The sequence below is a fragment of the Melospiza melodia genome, chromosome 2 (assembly GCF_035770615.1).
Source record: "Melospiza melodia melodia isolate bMelMel2 chromosome 2, bMelMel2.pri, whole genome shotgun sequence".
Taxonomy (NCBI): domain Eukaryota; kingdom Metazoa; phylum Chordata; class Aves; order Passeriformes; family Passerellidae; genus Melospiza; species Melospiza melodia.
Window position 1 is genome coordinate 102,563,514 of NC_086195.1, and position 20,670 is coordinate 102,584,183.

A 20,670-nucleotide genomic window follows, 5' to 3' on the forward strand; every position below is an offset into this window, starting at 1 on the left:
CTTTTCATCTGCTAACTGTGTGGTTTGTGACAAGAACAGACGCTAAGCCAGTAATGACTGAGAGTGTTATACAGTGAGTGAAGTGAGACCTTAATGAACCAAAAGCCAGACAGATATCACAGAGATCTTGTTGCATCCAAACTGGGTTTAGCTTGCTTCCACAATTTGCTAGGCAGTTTGAGAACTGACAACAAAGCTGCAACAAAGCCCCGTCTGTGCATTAATGGTTGTAAATTTAATGTTTGGTAGGGGTGAAAGACAAGAAGGCACACCATTTATTGTAATTGCTACTGCATTGTATGGTGACTGAGTTAGTATGAGTATTGACTTATTTCACTACCCAGGAAGAGTGTAGAGTACTCAACTTTTTGCTACTTTTTCCTGCCTCTTTCAGTTGTAAGGTTTTGGGGTTAGTGTCTGTTTTCACTATTATTACTTTACTTTTATTCCTGGAGAACAATATTGATGATTATGATATGAATAATAATTGCATATGAGGCTATGAGTAGTTATAGCCTTACTTGACAGCAGTGAGAGAAACCAGGTATGTATACTTCCTAATGGAATAATATCCTGAAGTAGGAACTTTGTGTTTCATTTTAGCTTGAATACACATGGCAATTAATAGAAAAATTCCTCCAAGATATCACTTGCCCTCTGGAGATGTTTTCTAATGGCCTTGAATGGTCATTAAGCTCCTCATTTCAACTTTGAATCCTAGTCAAGGATGATTAAATTAGACAGGGAGAATCTGAGTCTGAGGTTGACTCTTGTGCTGTTTTTATTGTTGGACATTGTTACTGATAAAATGAAATCCTAATTAGTGCATGATGTAACTTCCTAAGGTTTTCCTTTGCGTTTCAGGGGCTTTTTGCTTTCAGAAGTGATGTTGCAGTGTATGGGAGGTCTAACAGAAGTTTCTTATCCAGTCATTATAGTAATTTAAAAAAAGGCACCTCATTTTGATTTGTTTGTATTCTTTGTATTTTTCAAATAGCATCTGAACCTATTTCTTTGAAAAACTTAAAAAGGCGGTCACAATTTTTTGAACAAGGTAAACCAAAGAGCTAACATTTCATGTACTTCCATGAAATTGTTCCTGCTGCACACTCTCCCTAACAAGTCTGGTGCTGGGTGCTCTACCTCTTCAGTGTTGTTTCTGCAGTTACAATGAAGCAACATAATTAATTTCCCTTCTTTCCCCAGGGTCATCAGGTTATTCTTACAATTCATGGGTCTACCTTTGTGGTAATGGGTCTTTGCGTGTTCTCTTATATCTATAGCTGTTTAAATCTTTTCTGTGTTGTTCATACTTTTTTTTCCCACTGGGTAGAAGTTAGAAGGGTGGCACTCTCTGTTCAGGTTTGCTACTACCTACAAAACAAGAATGATGGTGAATATTCCAGCAAAGGTTTAGAGAAGATCTCAGAGCTGTTGATGAAGCATTTAACTCTGGATTTGAGTTTGAGTTGCAGCTCTGCTTTTGCATAAATTGGTATAAAAAGGTACATGCTGGCTTTCCACTATATGGTGATGTCACCAGATCCCAAGAAGACCAATATAAATTTTGAATTTAGTATGCCAGAATTTTTTAAAAAGGCAATGAACGAGGCACTCAATTTTGGTTTTGTAGGTTGCTTTTTCAGCATTTTGCATGTCACAGCTCACATACTTCCACTAATGTTTTGTGTCTTATGCTGTATTTGGGCTATGTATGCCTTTCTGTTTTGCTGTAGCCTGAAAGAGTGAAATTCTGGCCTGCTGGAAGCTCAGTTGAGTTCTGCCAATGACTTGTGTGGGGCCAGGATTTTGCTTTTAGTGGTGCTGATTTCTGTTTTTTGCCAGAAGTGATATGTGAAATGCCACAGTAGATACGTGTTTGTGGTTCTGTTTGCTTTTTAAATACCTCTGCTGTATCTGCAATATGGTGGTATTTTGTTGGTGGTTATTTGTTGGTGTTGGGGTTTTGTTGTTGTTGTCTGATTTTTATTTTATGGCTGGCAGAAATTAGTTTTTTCTTTTAAATATTTCCATTACAATATTTGAGGTATTTCACTTGTGCTTGAGGGGGAGGACAAGGTTGTATTTCTGGAGTGCATGTTCAGTACAGCTTGTTAATTTTAAACTTTTGACACTTCAGCTTTGCAATTACATGAAGATTCCTGTGGAGTTCAGCATAAGCTTACAGGGGTGAGAAAAGAGGGGAGCAAAAAAGGTCTATGCTTCCCTTTAATATCTCCTGGCACCACTGCAATAGATTAAGCTGATTGCCTGATTTTCACTGTGGCTGTTGTGATCTGACAGTGACAACAAAATTGTGTATATATAGAACGGATGCTAACCTGTGACTCCTTAGAGTCTTTTGCATCCTAAATATGAACTTTTTTCCACTTCATATGGTTAAACTTCAGAATAATGTTGCAATTTTTTTTTCTTTTATGCCTTTTTTTAAAATTGAAATTTGGACAGCTAAGTAGCAAGTACACTGTCAACAAACAAAAATAGTGACGGTACTTAAGAAATTATTGCATTTTAATTTGTGTTTCTCCCCATTTTCTCAACTTGTAATAAATTAGTATAATACACATCTCTCTCTAATAATCATCTTGTCACAGGATGACAAGGCCAAGTGTGATAGCCTCAAATAGCAAAAGGTTTGTGGTGAGTGGTGACCAGTTCACTGAATTCTAGTGTGCTTTTGGAAGTTGGAAAGAAGGAAACTTGGAGAGCAAAAATACATGGTTTTGTGGTGGAGGAGATGCCAGTGGATGTCAATTGCTCTTAATTCATGCCAAGGGCAGTAGACTAATAGCTTCTCTACCATTGTGCAGTGTTCTGGGTATTGGTCATGCTAAACAGTTGGGTTTCACAACAATAATAATAGGAGAGGTATAGTGAAGAACCTTTGTGTTGCTACAGTGGAAGGTGTACTGCTAATTCAGGCAATTGCTGGTGGCACTTGTGAGCATGCAAAGCTTTGAAACAATTGTGCACTTTAGTTGAAAGCACCTAATAAATTCTGCCCTCGAGAAAGTTCAGCAGGGCAAATGCAAGCATGTCTTACTAAGGAAGAAAAAAATAGTCTGAAGCTCACAGACTTGCCACAGTTACACAAGTCTTGCAGTAGTTATGTATGGGTCTAATGATTTCTCTTTTTTGCCTTCCAAATCTCCCAGGAGGCCCAGAGCCTGCAATGCCTGATGTAAGTACTACTTGTGAACTACTAGTTGGTTGTATAATCCTAGTCCTTTCAAGAACCTCTCTGCTTTCTACTGCTTTTTATACTTCTTTACAATTTTGATCAAATCTGAGAGTAATGACTAAAATTTGCTTTTTCAAGGCATGGTTGCTTTCTGTCCATTTGAAGAAAAGACTAATTTATGTCCTTGTTACTATAAAGCTCTAGCGTTGGTAATGGTTTCTATTTCTCACTCTAAAAAAATGTTTAGAAATGTGGAGTGTTGATTACATGGCAAGAGGATAATACAACTTCATTTCTGTGCTATTTTAGCTCCCAGTGCCCTCCATCAGTGCTCCTAGCCGTCGGGTTTGGGATCAAGAGGAAGAGCGAAAACGACAGGAAAAATGGCAAAAAGAGCAGGACCGTTTGTTGCAGGTATAATTCATCTTCATATCATGGGCTGTCAATCCCCCGTGTGTAGCAACAAGGAAAGAAAAGTAGCACGTGATTTCTGCAGTTCTTCTTACTGATGGCCTGAGGAGACTCTCAGGTGGATTTTGTGGCCTGCACAGTTGCACACATTAGGAGTTATTCAGAAAAAAGAGGATAATGCTTTAGTGAGCATCATAAAATCAAACACACAATGTGTATTCACTACAGCCAGAAGTGCTCAACCTTCCAGGCTGGTATATTCTTAATGGCAACAGAATTTATAGGTTAAGTGAAAAACTAAGGGGTCTTATGTTTTGAATATTAATTGTATTTTTTCCCCTTAAGGAAATTGCCTCTAGCCTGAGTTTTACCTTCAATTACTGATACTGCATTGTATTCATAAATGTTGAGGAGGCAGCCAGTACCTGCTGGTTACAATCTTGTCATTTAGCAGTCAGCTAATCAGTTGGAATTATCTGGTTCCCAGGACCTCTGAGTCAGAAAGCTGAATCTGCTAATGCAAAACCACCTTGATAATCACTAGCTAGAGCTGGAGGGGGGTGTTGCAGAGGGAGGGGGCATTGTTTGTAGTCTTACGGTAGCAAAAAAACCCAAGCATACATTTCTGCAAAGAGCTCCACTCAATGATGTGTAAGCACATTCAACCATGTTCAGAGACACATCTCTGCGAATGAAATCAAAGTTTGTTGTCTGAAGTCTGATGGCTAGGAGAGACGTCAGTGAATATCATTTATTCTGCACAAGCCCTCTTTGGCTGTATTCAGCAGAAAACTGTGATGTCAAAGTACAAGCATAGAATCTCTCTTGCTTTTTGAGTGTTGTTCCTTGTAGCTTGCACACTCTGCAGGACAGCAGCTGTACCTTCCTAAACTTACCTGTGGTCTCCGTTATGGTTTGGATGTTCCATTTGATACCTGAAGAGATGGCTTTAAAGACTATAAACCTTGGCTCCCCTTTCTTGAGAGCTGACTCAGCCATCTGCTGTCACTTTTCTTTGTTTCTCCTTTTTTAGTCCTGAAGTGATAAATTTGACCAGAGTAATAATGATCTTTCTCTTCCCCATGATCCTAGCAAAATATTTTCAAATAACACAAAAAAAGGAGGCAAAATCTTTCTTTGCTTATTTCCAGCATCTTAGAAGGAATAATTTTGACATCCTTAAATATTTTGCTTTTCCCAAGATAAAAGTAGTGATTGACAAAACCACCAAAACATTTGCCATGTGCTTTAAGCAATACTTTATATCGATTTCATCCCAAATCTAGTCAAAAGACAAATTTCACGGTCCAGAAATTCAGTTTTGTTTAGGGTAACATTTCAAAAGAATGAGAGATCTTACTATTGCACTTAGTGATCACTTTTTTACAATATTAATGTGCCTAGTTCCAAGTTAAATACAACCACTGTGTTTCTCCAGAAATACCTTAGATAGCTGAGTTTTTTTTGTTCAAATGGTAACTAAACTGAGGGACAGAGACTATGAAGTTGGGTGTTGTGAGACTTGGAGTGTAATAAGCCTGGAGACTCAAAAATCAATTACGGAACTCCTTTGGATTATATTTGAGCCCGACCTAACGTTCTAGTGGAGCTCATGGATGTTTTTTGTCTGGTCTGTTTGGTCTGTTAAAAAAACACATTAAATTCCAGTGTGCATTTTAATGAAAGTAAAAAATACCATGTTTCTTATTTGCATGTTTAACTTCAATGTAACCTAACAGGAGAAATACCAGCGAGAACAAGAGAAACTGAGGGAAGAATGGCTACGAGCTAAGCAAGAAGCGGAAAAAGAGAGCTCCAAGTATTTTGATGAGGTAGGCTGTGAATAAAGCTTTACTGACTAGTTTCATGAGGGTTTTTTCCCCCTTATACTAAATGGATGAAAGCAAGCAAAATATTAGGTTTTTTATGTCATTTATCTTCTCATTTTGGAAAATAAATTGTTGTCTATGACTTGGTAGAGAAAAAAATAAGATGGAAAGAGTAGATGGGATGTATTGAGATATGTTGAATTTGTGTCTTCCTTATGAGCTGTTTAGGTAACTAACAGGAAAAATATGTTGACAAAAAGTCACAGCATGTATTAATTATTGTGATCATAAATGGAGACTTTTGCTGTTTATTTACCACCTGGTGATACTTGTTGGAGTTCTGCTTCAATAGTTTATCAGGAAGCATGTTCATAAGTGTCTGGCTTGTTATTGGCAGACAGTTCATCTGATAAATTTACATACCAAATCAACTTTAGATTTCCAGTTATATATTTTAAAACACTATATGTGTGTAGATGCTGACTTCTGTGGCTGTTGTTTATGGGAAGATGAACAAGTTTTTTCCTGAGTATGGGAGCTGTCTGAGGTGTCTCCTCTTTACTGCTAAGTGAGTGTTGCTTCAGGCATCCAAGCTAGATCAGTTGTGTTTACACAGTCATGAATGAGTAGACCATAATTTAAGGCTTAGAACTCCAATAAGAAAGCTTTTTGAGCTGTTGGAGGACTTTGTTGTACAAGAATATAAACCATTTTGTATTTTTTCTGTCATAAGAGATTTTGATGGACCCATCAACATTATTTCTTTTCCTGCAACTAAAACATCTTTTGACCACTGAAAGGCCTTTCCTCATTTTTGAGAAAAGAGTCATAGAGTGATAGGTCTGAGGCTTGACTTTGAAATGGTAGGAGAATGGAAGAGAGTGGGAGATGCCTCCACATGAGAATTCATGTGAAATTCATCAGTCTGACATAGATTGCAGTGTATATCTTTGTGTATACACTTTTAAATAGGTCTCAGGTTTCTAAGTCAAAACAGTAGGGAGAAATGCTGGGTATCATGGAAGGGTTTGTTTTCCATGGGTATTTAAGTGGGGAAGGGATGGTTTGACATGTAAACGATACTTTGGAAAGCAGAATGTTTCACATAGTTGTGGCCACGCTGCCTGTGGTGCTTGCTAAGGCTGGTGTGTGGATTGAAGCTCTTGAATTAGGAGAATGTGCAACCAAACTGTGCCCTGCATCTTGCACTGGAAGTGCTGGGGATGATTTTTATACATGCTTACCTTATAGAATAAATTACCTTTCCTCAGGGAGCAAGAGCAATCTATTTAAAAAACAGATCCCTTCCCTAAAAACATTATTTTTTTTTTCTTTGCTACAGGAGCAGACTGTTCTAACCCTAAATACAACATCTATCACTTCTCAGGCTCCACCTGTGTCCAGCTGGACAGCAAGCCCAGAAGCAAATGCTCCCAAGGAGCCAGAACGAGATGGAGAAAATGAGCTGGCAGCGAGCTCGCTGCATGAGGAGGAAGGAAGGAGGAGGCTTCAGGAGGAACGGATGATCCAGGAAGAAGCAACCAGGCATTTTGAGCAAGAACAGGAACTCCAAGAGCTGGAGCTGGAGAGACAGCGTAAAGAGAGGGAGCAGCAGCAGGCTGAGGAGCAGAGGCGGCAGGCAGAGCTGGAGGAGCAGAGGCGGCAGGTGGAAAAGCAGAGGGAGGTGTCAGTGGAGGTGCCTCAGTACCAAAGGTGTGCACTTGTGCTAGGATGTACTTTCTCTTCCTTCTGCAAATTCAAATCCGTGTCCAACGGGGCTGTGTCTGTCCTGAATGTATGAGGATGTTCATGTGAGATTCATGCTTCAGTCACTAGGTGCAAAATCCCATACCATAGTCTTTCTTTCCAAAGATGGAAGGATCAGGCATAACACAGTCCTTCCCCAAGAATCAAGTGCTATATTTCCCTACTTCAGCTATTTTTTTGTTGGGATGTGTAAGTACTGTAATTACAACCAAATGAAAGAGGATCTGAAGGACTTAATGAGAAAATTTTGTAAGAATTGTGCACAAGCCAGTGACTCAACGTGACAGCCAGTGACTCAACATACAGGGCTTCCAGAAGAAATACAAAGTTAACACTTTTTCAACAAATGTATGGCTGATTTTTACAGATTTATCTCTCATTTTAATTCAACAGTGTTACAATAAAGCTTAATTGTAATTTAACTACTGGGTTAATTTGACAGGTGAGGGATATCATGGTATATGAGTGAACCGTTACTTGCTTACATATCATAGCCTGTTAGAAATATCCACTGCAGATATGTTTGTTCCTCTCATTACCTTCTTCAGCAGCTTGATTTAAAAATCAATCTAACAAACAAATCCCCACCTATTAGTTATCAATTTGTGTTCTTGCCCAGAAGTTTTCAGACTACTGTTACAGGAAAATAATCTGTCTGAAAACAGATTAAACCAGTAACCTTTCATTATTTTGTCTCCATTTGCCTTACTGCCTTGTGTATGACTTTTGGCTTCTCTTAAGGTTTATCTCTTTTCCTATGTAAGTAACAAGAGATGACTAAAGAGAACACGTAGTATCAAGCTAAGCCTTAGGAGAAAGTAGTATGATTTAAAAAAACTGCATATATTTGCAGAAGAGGTTGTAAGACCCAGAGTTACTTTAGTTTTATCTAAATGACTGCTGCTTGATATGCCTGCTGAGCAAAGCAGAGATACAATGCTACAATGGCTGAACAGGTTCTTCCTGACAGCAGAGCCAGGATAACTTTACAGTTTTAGCTTGTCCCAGTTGCAAGATGATAGGACTTTGTGTGGTAACTTATTAAGCTGCTGTAATATCTGCATATCTAAATCCCTGGCACATTCTTTGGTCCACAGGGATTTCATTGCCTCTGAGGTTGCTGCCAAAGGATGTGTTTTGCTAAACACGGGAGGTTTTGCTATTAGTAAAGGAGCAAGTTCAGTGAAACTGGGCTTTAAAATATCTGGTGTTAAATATTTGCTATAAGATGATACCCAAAGATAAGACTTGAAATCTGAAACCTTATATAAACACCTGCAAAGGCATGATACTTGCTGCAAAGGGAGGGAGGGGACAGTCAGCTAAAGAGTGTTTTCTGTGGAACTTTGTGAGTTTATAAACTGCACCTGTACACTCTTCTGCAATAAAAATGTAATTTTTATAGAACACCTGTGGTTTGACAAAATTTTCCTCCTGGCTTTGAAATGGGTGAGATAATCACTGTTGTATACTGATGCTTGTAATTTTTGCAGCACCTTAGTCTTTGGGATTCTTTTAACAGAGCTGAACTTTCTAAGTTTTCTCTGGGGATACTTACTGTTTGCTCAATTTCTAGAATTTTCTTTTAATATGCATTTTATCTTTATTTTGCTTCTAGACATTACGAGCGCTATGAAGTATCTAAAACAATAGAGGATCGAGCTGGCCATCCTGTCATTGACAGGTAATAAGAAATTGAATCAATACACAGTTGAAACATCTTTAGCAATAACCATTCTGGCAGGCTCATGTTTGGTTTCCTTGTCACTTCACAAAAATGTAAATTCAGGCAGTTTTTCTGTCAACTCTTCTTTTTCTGCCTTCTTTTATCAGTTGTATTTCTGACTGTTAAATTAAGACTTCTTAGAGCTTTACTTGTATGGGGGGTTTAATTTAAACTGGGTTTTTCTTTTTTTTCCTTCAGTATCTATTTTGAATATTTGCTTTAGGAACTATGTGTGTCTTTTTCTGTATGTGAACATAACGTTTCTTTTTGTTCCAATAGACATTATGAGCGTTATGAAGTTTCTAAAACCATTGAGGCGCAGCCTGGCCAGTCGTTTGCTGACAGGTATGTCCAATATTGAATCTCAACATCAACTGTAACATCACCATTTCTTTGTTAGAAAACTTTTAACATTCTAATAAACTTTAGTCATAGCAGCTAAATGGATATGTTGGACTGCTGCTGTGTTTTGCAGTTTTTATGGCATGTTTTCATATTGAAAAAACAAATGGCCAAACTTTTGTCAAATTATACACTGTGTTGTAAGCAACAGTTAGTCAGTGGGATTCTACGGGGAGAAACAAAACTGTGAGGAGGTAAATATGTGGGTAGTACTAAACTGGCTGGAAAACAATTTCAGATCTCTTGTGGTTGTGTCATAGCATGCTCTACAAACTAAGGTGCAATCATCCCAATTCGGGTTGTGCAACTTGAGAGAGTAAACAAGAAGGGAAGTGAGAGGCAGCAGCAGGATATTTATCAAGGGGATAGTGCATGTTACTCCCGTAGTTTACACAAGTTAATTTTAAGGTACAATCTCTTGCTTTACAAATTAAGCCTTTGTTTTGCATTGCATCTCAGTAGTTCTGAAAGGTGACTTCTGCTGTAGAATTAATCACTTCTTGTAGCTGAAGTGAGCATACCTCTCTTATATAATGAGGAACTCCAAAAATTACAAGGTACATTTAATGGGTCTGTTACTAATGGAAGATCTAGATCTAACTTCAGAAGGAGCAAGCACTAAATAGTTACATCTTGGATATATGTGTGAGGAGGACACTGCTTTTTTCTTCACTACAAGCAGCTGTGAGAGTGTTGCATCTTCTTAAATAGATAATAAAACAGGTCCACACCATAGGACAGACAGTAAAAACTTAAGGAAGCAAGATGTGATGTAGTTTATGCTTCATTTATCTCTACATAAAAGACAAGATTCTTTCAAAATGTGGCTGTGCAGCCAATGCTGTTATGTGTAAAAACATTAATGTAGCAGCTTTGAGTTGGGACCAAGCAAAGGATTTCTTTTAAAATCCTTTCTTTGTGAGTTATTTTAAACTAAAAAATTGGCTTTACTACTTGAGACTAATAATACAGCAGAGGTGTTGCTGAGGCTTCTGCTCTGTACTGTCAGAAAACAAACTTTTTGGCTTTGTCTTCCTGTATATGGCCTTTGTCGAATGCCATTTCTTGGCTAAAACTCATTAAAAATTATGCTGCTAGGTATAATCAGTGAACAGAAAATTTTTCCTAAAGCAATCTGCATGCAGGGTTTTGAGAGGGTGTTTTGCTTGCAGTTTAGTAACAGCGCTGAAGTATGATTTCAGTTTCTCATTAGACCAAAGAAATTGTAAATCTGCTCTGAAAATTCTTGCTTCTTTGTCTGACTGCAGTCTTCACAAAGCTTCCACAGGGAAGAATTTGGTTTTTGAAATTGTTTTTTTGAAACAAGTACAATGATCAGTTCCTTATACCTGAAGCATTGACAACTTTCAGTGCAAAATTTTAACTTTTAATTGGTGGCTATCTATTGAGATCTAAGTAATAATTTTTTTCCCATTTAGCATCCTCTTGGTCTTTAGTTATTTTTTGCCTCTTGTTTTAAGTATAGCATAAATGGTTGATGGGAGGAATAGTGAAAAAGAGAGGACTGGTTCTGTCATCTGCAATGATAAGAGCTGTGTCTGTAATGAGGTCTTATAATTAAGACAGATGTTTTTATATCCTTAGAAATAAGTCAAAGTCAACTACAGAACTGAATGAAGTCAATACAATCAGAAATGGTAAGTAATGTCTAATTTCCATTATATTTAATTTTTTTGGGAGGGAGGGAAGTAGGAGGAAAAAAACGTGTACATATAGTCACCCTAAGAAAATTAATTTTTAGAGTATTTTTAATAGCTGCATTGTGAATTCATACTATGCCCCAATTTAATGAACTTTCAACAGCAAGAGGAAAATCATACAGTCAACATAAAAGCTGAGGACAAATAGGATTAATTACCCATTTGAAGACAGTGATTACAAATGGCTCTTAGATGCCTAAATTTTAACATAAGATTTTTACATGAGATAAAATCAATCATGAAGTTTTATCATTGAAGATATGTGTAGTTTTGTAAAAAGAAAAAAGCTGCACATACCAAGATGATGAACGTATTTAATACAACTTTTTGTCTTCTTAATTTCAGTTAGTGTGGTAATAATAGAGCAAGAAGTCAGCTCTTGATATGTCACCATGGCATATGTGTCCTGGACTCTAGTTCCGATATATGACTTTGGTTATATTAGAAGAATTATGTGCAAAGCAAACAAACCAATTTTATAAATATGTTACAGTCAAAAATGCCTGCGAGCTACTTTTATGTCTAAAACACAGTTTAAAAAAGTAGACACAAGTAATCAAAGAAAAGTAGATGTATTAAGGGATATATTGCAGATTAAAAATGTTGCTTTCATACATTAAAGCACTGTCATTGAAACTAAAGAGAAAGTAAACTTCCGCAGTATTTTACAATGATAATCTATACCAATGAATCCAAGAGCTAATCTACCGTCAGAGCAGCATTTAAAATGATTGAAATTTCAATTGAATGACTTACTGCTGAGTAATTTTCTTAATTGTTTTTTTACTATGAAGAATATGTACTGAATCTAGGAAATAAAAAATTGTTCCCTTCTGATATGTCAACACTTATTGGAGAAAGAATGCTTCTTTGTTTCCCCTTCCAAATTCTCAAAGACCATCTATACCATTAATTCCATTTCAACTGAGTAGTTAACACATAATCCAATTAACTGAAAGATTTACCTGTCCCCTTTGTATCTATATAAAACAATATAAAGCAGTGTTTTTAGTGCCTTGAAGAAAGAAAGAAAGAAATTCTTGTAAACAGAGACAACTTACAGAAGAAAAGAGTATGAACTTTTAAAGAGAAAGAATGTATCCTGTCATTTAACTATGCATTTTACACATGTTTCAGTTGTATTGGAGGAAGAGTCTAAATTATGGCTCTAAAAGAGGTGATACCCTTTTAAAAAGAGTACAAATGTCAATGCATATACACTTAGGAAGTGAAGGAGAATGTATTTAAATTAAGCATTATGTAAAAGGCTACATTAATGGAAATAAAACAAAAAAATTTTAGTAATGCTGTATCGGGAACTGGAATAACTTGTGAATGGAATGATGAACAATAGCTCTTGGAATTGTAGCGAGAGTGCTGACAGGACCATAACTGCTTCTGTGCCCTGAGGTGATGTTTGCACATGTTGCCTGCACAGGTACCCAGAGCAAGTATTCAGAGAGGTCCTGGAACATGGGTGAGTCGCAGAAGAAGTCTCAGAAGGAGCAAAACCTGTCTGCAGCAGAGCTGGAGAGACAGCAAATCCTTCAGGAAATGAGAAAGAAAACATCTCTACACACGGACAGCAGCTGGATTAGGCAGCGCAGTGCCAGTATACATAAGGAGCCCATTAGTCTGTACAGCAGTAGTATGAGGAGGTAGGAATCGCATTAAAAATTAACTCTGTCTCTCATCATACATTGTGCTTTGGTTATTCTGAACTTTAGCCTGTATTACAGAGCCTAGAAACAAATTGAGTCTGTGAAATGCTGTAAGGCAGACAGCATAGCAGCACAGATAGAAGAAGGTATCTGTATTACAGCTGGGATTGAATGGGTTGTTTTGCAAGTAAGGAATGTGGATGTGACCTGTTAGTAACTCAGCTGCTTATTTCTTGGTTGGTACAGCAGCAATGGAAATCAATGGTGTGCCTTGTCATTGACAGATGCATTTAAGAGTTTCAGCATGGCAACCTGTTTTGGAAATGAATTCTTGTGGTGAAGAAGTATGCCTTTTTCAACATAGAAATATGTAATAAAGTTGGGATAGTTTTTTTGCTTTATTTAATGTATGAGTGTTGAATTTGTCACTTAGGAAACAGCCAAGTTATCAGTCAGGAGAGTGTTTGATTATTGGGCCAACACCTTGTACCTGGGTGATGCTATCCAGTCTGGGTGGATTGTTATTTTTGATCTGGTATCCCTTGGAGAAAACATAAACAAAGCTGGTATCTGAGGTCTGTTTCTGCACTGTGGATTTTGATACAGCTCTCCCTGATAAGGCTGCAGTGAAGTGTTTTGCTTTTGCCTCGCCTTTTTTTTACCATGAGAACTATGCCTGGACACAAAGGATAATTTCCTACCCATACATTTTAAATCTGTGCAGGAAGAATATTGCTCAATATTCTCTCAAGGGTGATCAAACAAACATATTAATCCCAGAAAATATTAAAAATGCAAGATTAATGGCTTTCTCTTAAAAAAGTCATGATATAGCTCTGTTGCTCCGTCCGTACTGCCTTTTACATTTGAGGTGCTTGTATCTCTGTTACAGAGGGGAGTCTTTGGACAATCTTGATTCTTCAGGAATGAGGTCATGGAGGCACCACTCACGGCTGAACCAGTCTGCATCCTCTTTATCTCTATCTTCTAGTCAAGATTCTAGCCGCCCAGTGTCCACCTCAAACCGAGCCTACATGTGCACCCCTTCCTCCAGCAAAGCACCTCCTGTGGCCACCTCTGCAAGAGCCCCCTCCACGTCCCAGACAGCTCCCAGGGCTCAGTCTCCCCTCTCTGCTTCCCAGTCAGGGTCCCAGACACGCAGCAGGTGAGTGGGTGCCCTTCTTCTGGGAAGATAAAAATGTTGGACAGCACTGAAGGGCAGACTGTGTGTATATGCTGGACTTACAGCATATGTGTTATTCTTGCCCATAACATTGATTAACAAGTACCTGGATTTTTCTAGCTGGAGGAGACAGTGGAAGTACGGGCTGGTATTACCTCCCTCCTCCAGTCACTCAGAAAATTCCCCAGATTTGTCATCACTGCTTGACATTGGTTAAAAAAAGAAAGGAATTTGAATAATCAATCTGCAGTCTCCGAGCTGTGTGTTGGTTACCAAAATGATTAGCAAAAGCCTGTTCCAGATGGCATTTCTGACATTTATTTTCCTTGGTTTGTTTTAACAAAAGATTCCTGAAACCCACGCTTTATGACCCTCATCTTGGTCTCTCCTCCTCACTTCCTGGCATGTGGTCAATATCATCTTGAGGAGCACTCAGGAATGCTCATAACCCATGACCCTGGAGAATTACAGAGTAGGATGTTGATTTTAATCTAAGAGGAGAAAGCAAGAATTGCAACATATTTTGAAACAAAAATGGAATTCAACTGTGGTAGGGTAGATAACTCTGCTGTTTTATGTACTTAAAACATTTTAAAAATACCTTGGGATAGTACTCCAGAGAATCATCCCACACAGACTTACATGTGTTATAAATAACAGCAGTGAACACTACTTCACTAGCTCTTACACTCTCAGGCATTATTGATAAATTGACCGCATTTTTTTTTAAGCTAATCTTTTATATCCTTTATGATGTAAGAAAATTACCTTCTTAACCATATTTGCTAATTTGTTCTCACTTCCATTTGCTAACACTTTGGTAGATCTATGGAAACTGACCTTCATATGGTTTATGTTCAAAGAGTTAACATAATATTTTATGTCTAGAGCTAGCCTTCTTTTATCTAACCAGGTGCAGATGGTGGGACTTGGAAATGGTGCTTGCTAAAACTTAGCCTTCTGCATAGTTCCCCACAACTAAGAAGGCAGGAACACAAAACTTTGTTCTTACTCTCCGAACTATACAGTACGCTTTTTATTTGTAAAAGCTATTTTGTACAATGAGATATGTGCCAAGAATGTCACAGAATTTCTTAACTTGTTCCTATTTAAATTTGATGTAAATTATAACACTTCAGCTTTCCATGTCTTTCAGATCTACTCTAAATAATATTAATTTTCAGTATACTTTCTCCAAGCAGCCTAATAGTCCAGTTTTTACCCATGTGTTTTTTATTTTTAATCTCAAAAAGTATTTTATAACTCTTCTTTGTCTTTTAAACATTTTCAAGCTGGTTTTAAGGTTTTTCGTTCTATATTTAGGTCAGTCAGTGGGAAGAAAATCTGTTCATACTGTAATAACATTCTGGGCAAAGGAGCAGCCATGATCATTGAGTCTCTTGGTCTTTGTTATCATTTACATTGCTTTAAGGTGAGAGCTGGGAGTCAGATCGTGAAGGAACAGGAACTAATCAGGAGCACGCATGGCTACTCAGTGTTATGCTCACAGGGGTTCTTACTAATCACCTGCTTTGCCTTCTACTCTTGACAGCCTGGTGCATGCATATTTCCATGAGGCAGTCCCATTTGCAGGCATTTAGCACTCTACTCTAGAGGTGTTTCTTAAATTCCAGAGCTAACAAGTAGGACTTTGAAAAGCAAGATGAGCACATGGACTGTGAGATCGAAGATTTCCTTCTTCGAATAGGTGGCAAAATATCGGAAAATGCTGAACTACTTCTCCCAGAGAAAGCAGCTCCTCTAAAAAAAAAATCTCAACCTGGACCCTGGCAATTAAATCATTTAAGATGGCCCGTCCTTTCTAAGCTAACCTTAGCAGAGAGTGTTTTCCAATTAAAGGCATGTTGGAAGAGTTCAAACTGGCAGGATAAAGCCCAGAAAAAAAGCAAAAGGTGTGTTTAATGCTACTCAGCCCTAGTCACCAGCTGAGTGTACTAGCTTATGCCCAGCACTGAGACCTAGACCTACTAACATGACTTCCCATCAGCTTGGGGCATTTGCAGAGCTGAAAGAATAAATATTTGCCTGCAAAAGACAGCAAAGCAGTCCCATTCCCTTGCCCTCGGACTAGATGTGGAATTAGACTGGGACTTGGAGATGCTGTTGGACCCTGCTTCTTCCCTGACTTCAAGAAAGATATTTCTGTGTGTAGTTCAGAACAGTTGTCTTCCATGCCCAGCTCAAGTGCATCACCTGGAGTATTACTAGGGATTGACTCCAAGCCCTTCCTGGTTCTGCCTCCCTGAGCAGGAGAGACAGCACTAATCCACAGTGATCAGTTGCCATACCCTTTTCTGCAGGACGTGTATTCTGTGTGAGACCATCCACCTGTAGCTCATAACCTACATAAGAAAATGCCAAGTTTCTGTTTTTCAAATTTCTGAAAATTAATGAGCTGTTGAAAAGACTGCCATTTACAAGATTCATTACTTGGTTAAGCAGGGAAAGTATCTGTCCTTCATAAATTCAGTAAGGGGAGTATTATGTTTTGGATTACATTCCTTCCAGATGTGGTCCATATTCACAACAAGTACATGTTCAGGCTACCATAGCTAAATAGTTTAATGTTAGCATGGCAGTGGGCAAGCCCCTTATGTGTTTATGCAAGAAAAATTAAATCAGCCCCCTCTATCCAAATCAGAACTTGTTCCAGTGATGCAAGCCCAGGAAATTGGGAGTGCCTGAGTATTTTCTGCTTTGAGTGCCAAGGGACTGAGGACACCAGCAGCATGTAGTGCCACATGGAAATCTGCAAGTAGCACACCCAGGTGTTCTGTGCCAAAATTCCTGTTGCCATCTAGAGAACAAATTTTTCTTTGTGCCAAACCAGTTTTAGTTTTCAGAGAAACCAAAGTTCAAATTAGATTAAGTGACCTAATCTCTAAAAACCGTCTGCTTTATGTTTGCTTACTTGGTGTAGCATTTCTGGTCTGCTATTCATTGTCCAGTCGTCGCCTTAAAATACTTCCTTAGGGTTGGTTGCATTTTGATCTACTAATCGTTGTACATTTGCTTCTAGTGATTGTGGGGTTATGGTTCAGGCTTTGTTGAGCTTAATCTGAGCTGCTTTTGAACAGCATTTTTGTTTCTTAGTATTTTGGAAGGAGTTGCTAATTATTCCTGTGTGATACAGTGTGTTGCCTGTGGATGCGACCTTGGTGGATCCCGCTCTGGAGCTGAAGTCAGGATCCGAAACAACAAACTCTTCTGCAATGACTGCTATATCAGATTTAAAAGTAAGGCAATCCAACTGCAGTGTGCATGACTGTAGCTCTTCTCTGTGCTGTACAGCCTCAAGTGTTTGCACAGCTGAGCCACTTGATAGCTTTCATGTTTAGCTTTAAATTAGCAAATAGGTTCAGCAAGGTTTGATTGCCAGTTTCTGTCTTTTGTAGGGTAGTCATTCCTAATTTCTAACTCACTGGTAGCTGATTTTACCAAGTTGTTATTACACAGTTTCAAGCAGACAGCATGGTACAGTCATCTTCCTTCCTTTATAGATCTAAGAAAGTGGTGTCAAGGAGCTGTCAGGTGCTAAACAGGCTTGTCTTGATAACAGAGAAGCCTTTTGAAAAAGTGTCTATATTTTCTTAAAAAGTAAACTGAAATATGTATTTAATTCAGTCCTAATACATATCTGGAAAGCAATTAGTTTATCTTGTGCAGGTGGCACAAATGCTGGTTTCTTTTTGTGATGCTATTATTATTGGAATTATAGGTCTGTAATTGGTTATTCGTTTAGGTACAAGTTCAGGAGGAATTGATTTACTTACAGATCTTAATTAAAAGGTGCAGTATAATTTTTTTCCTTCTTATGGTTTGCAGAATTCTGATTTACTGGAGCATGATGTTAAGGCTTTGTGTAGTGGTTTTTAGGTCTTTTTTTCTGCTGTCATAGATGATGGTAGACAACTTCCTAATTTTGATAAGTGTCAGGAATTTTATATGGCTTTTTTTAATGTAGCAAATGTGGAATTCTGTAGGATGGTAAAAATCAGGGGAGGGAAATATTTTCTGAATTACTTCCTGGAAAAATGTCTGTGTTTCTTTATGAGCCCGGCACATTCTTCTCATGGTGGATTGGAAGGCAGTGAAGGGAACAGGATATTCATGCTACAGTGTTTGAGCAGGAACTGGGCAGCTGCTGGCTGTGGAACCTAGCTCAGGAAAAGAGAAGCTCTGCATCTGATGCCATTGCTGTTTGGAGGCTCTTTTTGACTTCCATGAAGAGAAGTCACAAAAATGATGATGTGGTACCCGAGCTAAAACCAGAAAGCGCAACACCTCGTGAGGGTAATGGCGCATTCACAGAGGCTCATGTGATCAGTGGAAGGAGGAAGAGAATCACTCCCATCTGGAGGTGATCCAGGGCACTGGGTCATACCATGTCTAATTTAAAGTTTGGAGAATGTATCTCCTTGTTGATGACAAGACTACACTGAACTGTGTTCCTATTTGAAGCGCCCAAATGTGTGAGAGACTCATTGTGGAGTGTGCTCACATTATTTTTTAATCTGTCTTTTCTTTTGGGGGGAAATATTGCTGGATGAGTTGGATAAGTAATTTTATTATGGATGAATTGCTATTTAGTCTCTCTTTGACATTACGTCACAGCAGTGCCTTTCAGAAGCAGAGCTGATCTGTGAGGAAATGTTTGTATTCCCTTCCCTTCAGACTGCATCTACCTGGGCCAGTGGGCACCTCAAAACATAATTCTATGAGATACAAGTAAAATCAGGAGTTGTAAGAACTTATAGGTACAGAACACAGTATTCAAATTAGTGATTAGTCATTGAAATCAGCTGTTTGAATAATACAAAACCCACCTATGCAATTTCTGCAGTGCAAATGTATTGGCAGCACAGCACTGCCCTGTGATGTGAATTCCTGTTTTTTGCAGTTGGCATTTGACATCAACCTGGCTAATTATTTGTTAATTTGGAATGTGAGCATGTTGGCTAAAAGGTTTGATAAACTGTAGGGTTATTAATACTCACTTTGCAATTTTATGTAATGTTATGTGATATTTTTGCACATTTTTGTGTTAATTCTGTGGTTTAAACTTGGAACGTTCTACTGTATTGACAAATACCTACAAAGGTATGCAGAGAGGATAAAAAAGTTCTTTATATTGTTGCAGTAATTTAGCAAATTTTGCATTATTGAAAGGTAAATTTAGAGAAACTATCACTCTGTCTCTGTGCTAATACTAAAAATAAATTAAGTAAGTTAAAAATAATTCTTGATAATTTGGTAAAGTGCATGTTCTGTGGAATATGACTTGGCCTGAAATACTTGCAGTGCTATAATTGGATTCAACTCAAATTTGTATTGTTCATTAAATTTGGATTGCTTGATTCCAAATGTATACATTAGTATGTTACCATTTTCAATAAGTCTTTGAAACTTTAAAATGTTTTTTGACTATTAAGTGACTGTTTTAAACTTTAAAATGTTAATTGTTGACACAAAAGTTTTTCAGTAACTAGACTTTACTTACAGTTTCTTTTGTCTCTCCCTAACAGCTGGACAACCAACCTGCATGTGAAGCAAATGAAGATATGAAACCACTGTTGCAGATACAAGAAGAGGTGATTGCTGCTGATGTAGATCTATAAATATATATATTGTGTGTATGTGTGGTTTTTTTCTAAGAGTAACTCTTGCTTGTCTAGTCTTCATAGCAATACCTTGTATTCTTCATGTAACTATTTTTATTTATAAGAAAGTAATTGCAGTAAGGAAATAGCTGGGAAAAATGCTTTCACATTTTCAGCTTCAAGTACCGAGAGCACAAGAGAGAATAAGTATATTTTCAGTAATAACTTCAAAATATTTTTGAGGCTTATAATCAACTAGTTGACTTTCCAATGGTATATGAAGAGGGTATTTTGTTTCTAAGCTCTTGAAATGAGCATTAGAGAAATAGCTAATATAAATATATATTTGCAATTGCTGTCTTTATTTTTGACATATACTGAAAGTGAATTCTCTAGGTTAATATGAAGCTGCATTTAAATGCACACAAATGTGTTTGCTTTCCATATGCTGGTTTCTAAAATTATGTGCTTTTTTGAAACCTAAATACAAAGAATAATCTCAGAATTTGCTCAGTGGTTTTGGCATAATATTCTGTGGAATCCATTTAAGAGAGAGAGTTTTCTTTTCCTGTTTGGAAATGTAACTATCACTCTTTCCTCTGCAAACTGAGTGGAGAATGGTTGTTGAATTACCATATATTTGTAAATAAAAAATTGGATGTTGCATTTATTAGAAGTTTTTGTCCTTTCTGTTCAGCTAAACATGTCTAAGGTAGTGTGTGGAAATATAAAATTGTTTGATTTTCATCTTGGGAAAAATATTTGTTCTGACAGGATTAAGTTGTTCACATAAATATATGCAAGAACAATAGTTCTTTCTTTTCTCTCTTCCTTTGTAGTCAAAGTCTTTGTACAGCTTTTTCATCAATCTCCTCATGCTCTTTCCCTTGAGTATTCAGTACCAGTGGTGAGGCTATATGCCCATCCCTGAAAAAAATTGAAAGACGTGGATGTTCCTCAAAATTTCTCTGCTATTGCTAGAAATAAAGTGCCAAAAATATTTTTGGGTTAGGTTCTGCTCCTCTTGAAAACACAGCTGGAATGTGCTCTATGTCTCAGTGGTGACTTTCAAATTGTTCTGGTCAGTGGCTTCCCCAAATCCTTTCATGCCTGGTTATGTACCCTCCTGTGTCCATATCCTTGGAGG

At 37.7% G+C, this 20,670-nt stretch overlaps 1 protein-coding gene across 21 annotated transcripts in view; it reads left to right on the top strand.

Moving 5' to 3' along the window:
• LMO7 (LIM domain 7) overlaps window positions 1-20,193 on the top strand; it is a 132,430-nt gene extending 112,237 nt beyond the window's left edge. For 15 of the 21 annotated variants that reach the window (XM_063149447.1, XM_063149454.1, XM_063149453.1 and 12 more), the window contains 13 exons: window positions 998-1,054; window positions 3,177-3,202; window positions 3,512-3,616; window positions 5,353-5,445; window positions 6,785-7,155; window positions 8,828-8,893; window positions 9,215-9,280; window positions 10,943-10,995; window positions 12,497-12,716; window positions 13,612-13,884; window positions 15,226-15,334; window positions 17,057-17,159; window positions 19,449-19,612. In XM_063149447.1, coding sequence (XP_063005517.1) covers window positions 998-1,054; window positions 3,177-3,202; window positions 3,512-3,616; window positions 5,353-5,445; window positions 6,785-7,155; window positions 8,828-8,893; window positions 9,215-9,280; window positions 10,943-10,995; window positions 12,497-12,716; window positions 13,612-13,884; window positions 15,226-15,334; window positions 17,057-17,159; window positions 19,449-19,471 — 1,565 coding nt within the window. In that variant the 3' untranslated portion in view covers window positions 19,472-19,612. Of the gene's footprint in view, window positions 1-997; window positions 1,055-1,206; window positions 1,249-3,176; window positions 3,203-3,511; window positions 3,617-5,352; window positions 5,446-6,784; window positions 7,156-8,827; window positions 8,894-9,214; window positions 9,281-10,942; window positions 10,996-12,496; window positions 12,717-13,611; window positions 13,885-15,225; window positions 15,335-17,056; window positions 17,160-19,448 lie in introns of all 21 variants that reach the window. The other 6 variants (XM_063149450.1, XM_063149457.1, XM_063149446.1 and 3 more) reach the window with 5 other exon arrangements.
• Window positions 20,194-20,670: the final 477 nt, after the last annotated feature.